This window comes from Notothenia coriiceps, unplaced genomic scaffold (genome assembly GCF_000735185.1).
Source record: "Notothenia coriiceps isolate Sejong01 unplaced genomic scaffold, NC01 NC01_scaffold00015620, whole genome shotgun sequence".
Taxonomy (NCBI): Eukaryota; Metazoa; Chordata; class Actinopteri; order Perciformes; family Nototheniidae; genus Notothenia; species Notothenia coriiceps.
Genome location: NW_011348321.1, coordinates 185856 through 189310, shown reverse-complemented (window position 1 = coordinate 189310; position 3455 = coordinate 185856). Strand labels below are relative to the sequence as shown.

The 3455-nt window shown below is 38.4% G+C and overlaps 1 protein-coding gene across 2 annotated transcripts in view; it reads left to right on the top strand.

Moving 5' to 3' along the window:
* cbarpa (CACN subunit beta associated regulatory protein a) overlaps window positions 1-3455 on the top strand; it is a 13370-nt gene that overhangs the window by 811 nt on the left and 9104 nt on the right. The window contains exons 3-4 of one of the 2 annotated variants that reach the window (XM_010775239.1): window positions 1605-1736; window positions 3097-3168. In XM_010775239.1, the coding sequence (XP_010773541.1) occupies window positions 3121-3168 (48 nt within the window). In that variant the 5' untranslated portion in view covers window positions 1605-1736; window positions 3097-3120. The remainder of the gene's footprint in view (window positions 1-1604; window positions 1737-3096; window positions 3169-3455) is intronic. The other variant, XM_010775240.1, reaches the window with a different exon arrangement.

Genomic DNA, 3455 nt, shown 5'->3' with positions numbered 1-3455 from the left:
ACCACTCGTTCAACTTTAGTATTTTTGTATCATTCTGCCAAATATCCCATGAATGCAGTTCTGTAAAGCAGCCAAGGTAGACACCTCCAACGCACAATTAGACACACAAACACAGACTGCACACGCACACAAACACACACACACACACACACACACACACACACACACACACACACACACACACACACACACACACCCACACACACACACACACACCTCCACCTGTCTGCGAAGCTTAGAAGGCAAGTTGGTAAACGTCACTAGCCTTTCATTTTATTTTATCCTAGGCCTATTATAACTAGGATACACTTTTCTTTTTCAGAATAGGACATAATGAATAGGGCAGTTATTAAAATAAAAATAATAATAGCCTAATAATAATAATAATAATAATAATATAAAAACATTGAATAAAAATAATCTTATCCTTTTATTTTCTCTTATAAGTCATAAACTGACACTATGAAGTATTTGAGATGTTATAATGTAATGGCTGCAGTTTCTAGATGGATTATCTCCTAATATTTGAGGTATATGTGGGTTTGAGCATGGTTTGGTTTCTCAGCACGAGTTTGTTATGGCGGCGCACCATGGGTAAATATAGTTTATATACATTATATTCATGTCAGACATGCATAAAAGGAAACAGACATGACTGACTAACTGTATTAATTGCAGGTAGTTCTTTTTTCAAGCCACTAATTCAACAAAGTTTAGTGATTGTATTGAGCTGTAACAAGAAAGAACATTACAAATGAGACCTTGTACAATTGAATGAAAGAGACAATTTTTATTCTTATGCTAGGTGCCTCTATCCATTATACTGTTTGATATTCAGTCTGCAGAGAAGACAGATGTTTTCACAACATCTCTCTCGAGGGAATCTATGACCGTGTCTAAAAAAAAAAAATCAAGCAGAATTATTTTAAGGCTACAGCTGTCTGAAATCATTTATTAAAAATTCACTTTACTTTTAAGTCCCTAATCATGTAGGCTGGGATAGAATGAGTAAATATGAAGCCTTATAAATAGTTGTAAAAGCTGTAATAATGGTAAATATGTCTTCATAGGACATGGGACAATGGACAATGTATAATTGTTTGTTAATAAGGAACATGCCTTACTATCTGATTACAACAACAACCATATTTTAAACGTTCATGTTCTGTTGCTAAACAAGGGTGAAAGTAAAGTGTTACCAACATTCAACATGATGTCTTAGTGTGTGTGGGTCTCTATTGTTGGTGTGCTATTCAGAGCTTCATCCTCGTCCTTGTTACCTTTAGCTGTTGGTTTCTATGAGATATTACATAAAATATGACTCTCACATGGAGAGGGAATGTGCGGCAGTGCTACCGGTCTGGGTAAGGAATGCAATCACAGGCTGATGTTACACAAGCTGCGCTTAGTGCAAGTGATTATAAACCGAAGGCTTTCACCTCCTTTTACCAAACGACTTTGTCTCACAGCCTCATTTTACAAAAAGTGTAAAGACTGAGCTGAGATATTCTCGGTTATTTCATGTGTGTGTGTGTGTGTGTGTGTGTGTGTGTGTGTGTGTGTGTGTGTGTGTGTATGTGTGTGTGTGTATAACTCTCATTCAGGACAAGAGTTTATGTAACTTTGGGTGTTTATGAGACAACGGGACCCTGGGAAAAGTGCTCCTACCTCCTACATACGAACAAGAGCCACACATTCAAGGACACGTCTTTTTGAAAGTTTTGCATCTCTATTTGGTAATTATGTGGCTATTTTTAGTTCTCTGCTATCTCAACCTCTGTGGTAATTTTGCATCTATTTGTGGTAATATTATGTCTCTTATTGATTTATCTGTGTCTCGTTTTTGATATGAAGCGATGATCAACATGCATTATATTGACTTCCCAAAAGAAAATGGCTAACAAAAGGAGGCTCAGGCCCAGTGGGCCCTTTCAATAATCTTTCAATAATAACCATGACTTTGGTATGTTAAAGGGGCAGTACCCCAATTTAAGGAAGACAATCAGTATATCTTCTTTAGGAGTACTGTTAAGCAGGTCAAAAGAGTTTTATAATATTATCATTTTGTTCTTCTGATGACATCCAAATAGTAACAGAAAGCTATCATTACAACTTTTGGAGTTTGAAAGAGGTGGGTAAGGAATGGCTAATGAAACTTAAAGTACCTCCACTGTATGATTCTATCCCACATTGAATACTGTTTTACAAACTGGTCGTTTGCTTGTGCCACAAACCTGAAACCCATAGAACAGCTGTACAAGAGAGCTATCAAGGTGTTCGACAGAAAGCCTTATTCATACCACCACTGTGCCATCCTTGATAAACACAATTTCTTGAGTTTTGACAATTTTAAGTCTTTTAAAAGTATGTGCTTTTTTTATAAATGTTTACATGGACTGGCCACGTGAACTGAAGTCCACCGTAGACGGACCACTTTTGGACAAAATGACCTCTCCATTAAAGGCAGCTATACGGGATTGTCTCACTCTCAATAGTTTCAAAGGTCAACTCAAAGAATGGTTGAGAAACAAACAGACGTGCAATCACCGCTAAATGCACTTTAATACAGGGGTATCTCCTCTTGCACTTTAGGTATCTCTTGTATCTTCTCCTGCACTTTATATGTCGTTGCTGCTAGATTGTACTGCCATGTGGTAAATACTTGTGTGTGCTGCTCTTGCTCTTTTGCACATTTTGCACATCATGTATTTGTTTTTGCTATGTGTGTAATTGTCATGTTCTTAAATGTTTTATGTGAGGGACTGCGGATGGAAATTAGCTCCAAGCTAAAATCCGGCATATTTACACCATTTGCATTTTTTTGTTTTAAGTGTTCATTAATGTGCATTGTCCCTGCTAAATAAACGATTAAATGAAATGAAATAAATGTACATCTTAGCCACTGCCTCTTGCAAATCATCTAACTTAATAACAAACATGGCCCTAGTAGGGGCTGTTGCAAGGAATTTCAAAACACCCAATAGGAATGGCAATAAGAACATAAATCTGCTGCCTTTCCTGAAACAACATAAATAGTAATGTTATCTAGAAAGAAGCAGCAGCTCTGTCTGACTTCACCTTCTCCATCCTCTGCAGGGTTCACTCACGCTGACCTGGACCATGAGCAATGATTTGCCTTTTCTGACAAGTCTGACTGAGAACTCCACTGTGAGTACTACTATCAACACACACTACACACACACCTCACACACACTAGCTGGGGTCCAAACCACAACTCGTCAACAGCACTTCATGGATATGGAACCTCAGCCAAAAGCAGTCCACAGCAGGTAGACACAGTGATTTAACGCCACCCATGGTTCCAGTAACAGGTATTACACATCCAGGTGGAGCTGTAGTGGGGGATAGCTGGATCTGCTTCTAAAGAGGATTTGACTCAGAAACAGACTGTGCCGCTGGCTTTGTGTGCCATGCAGCCTCTGGAGGCCGGGGGG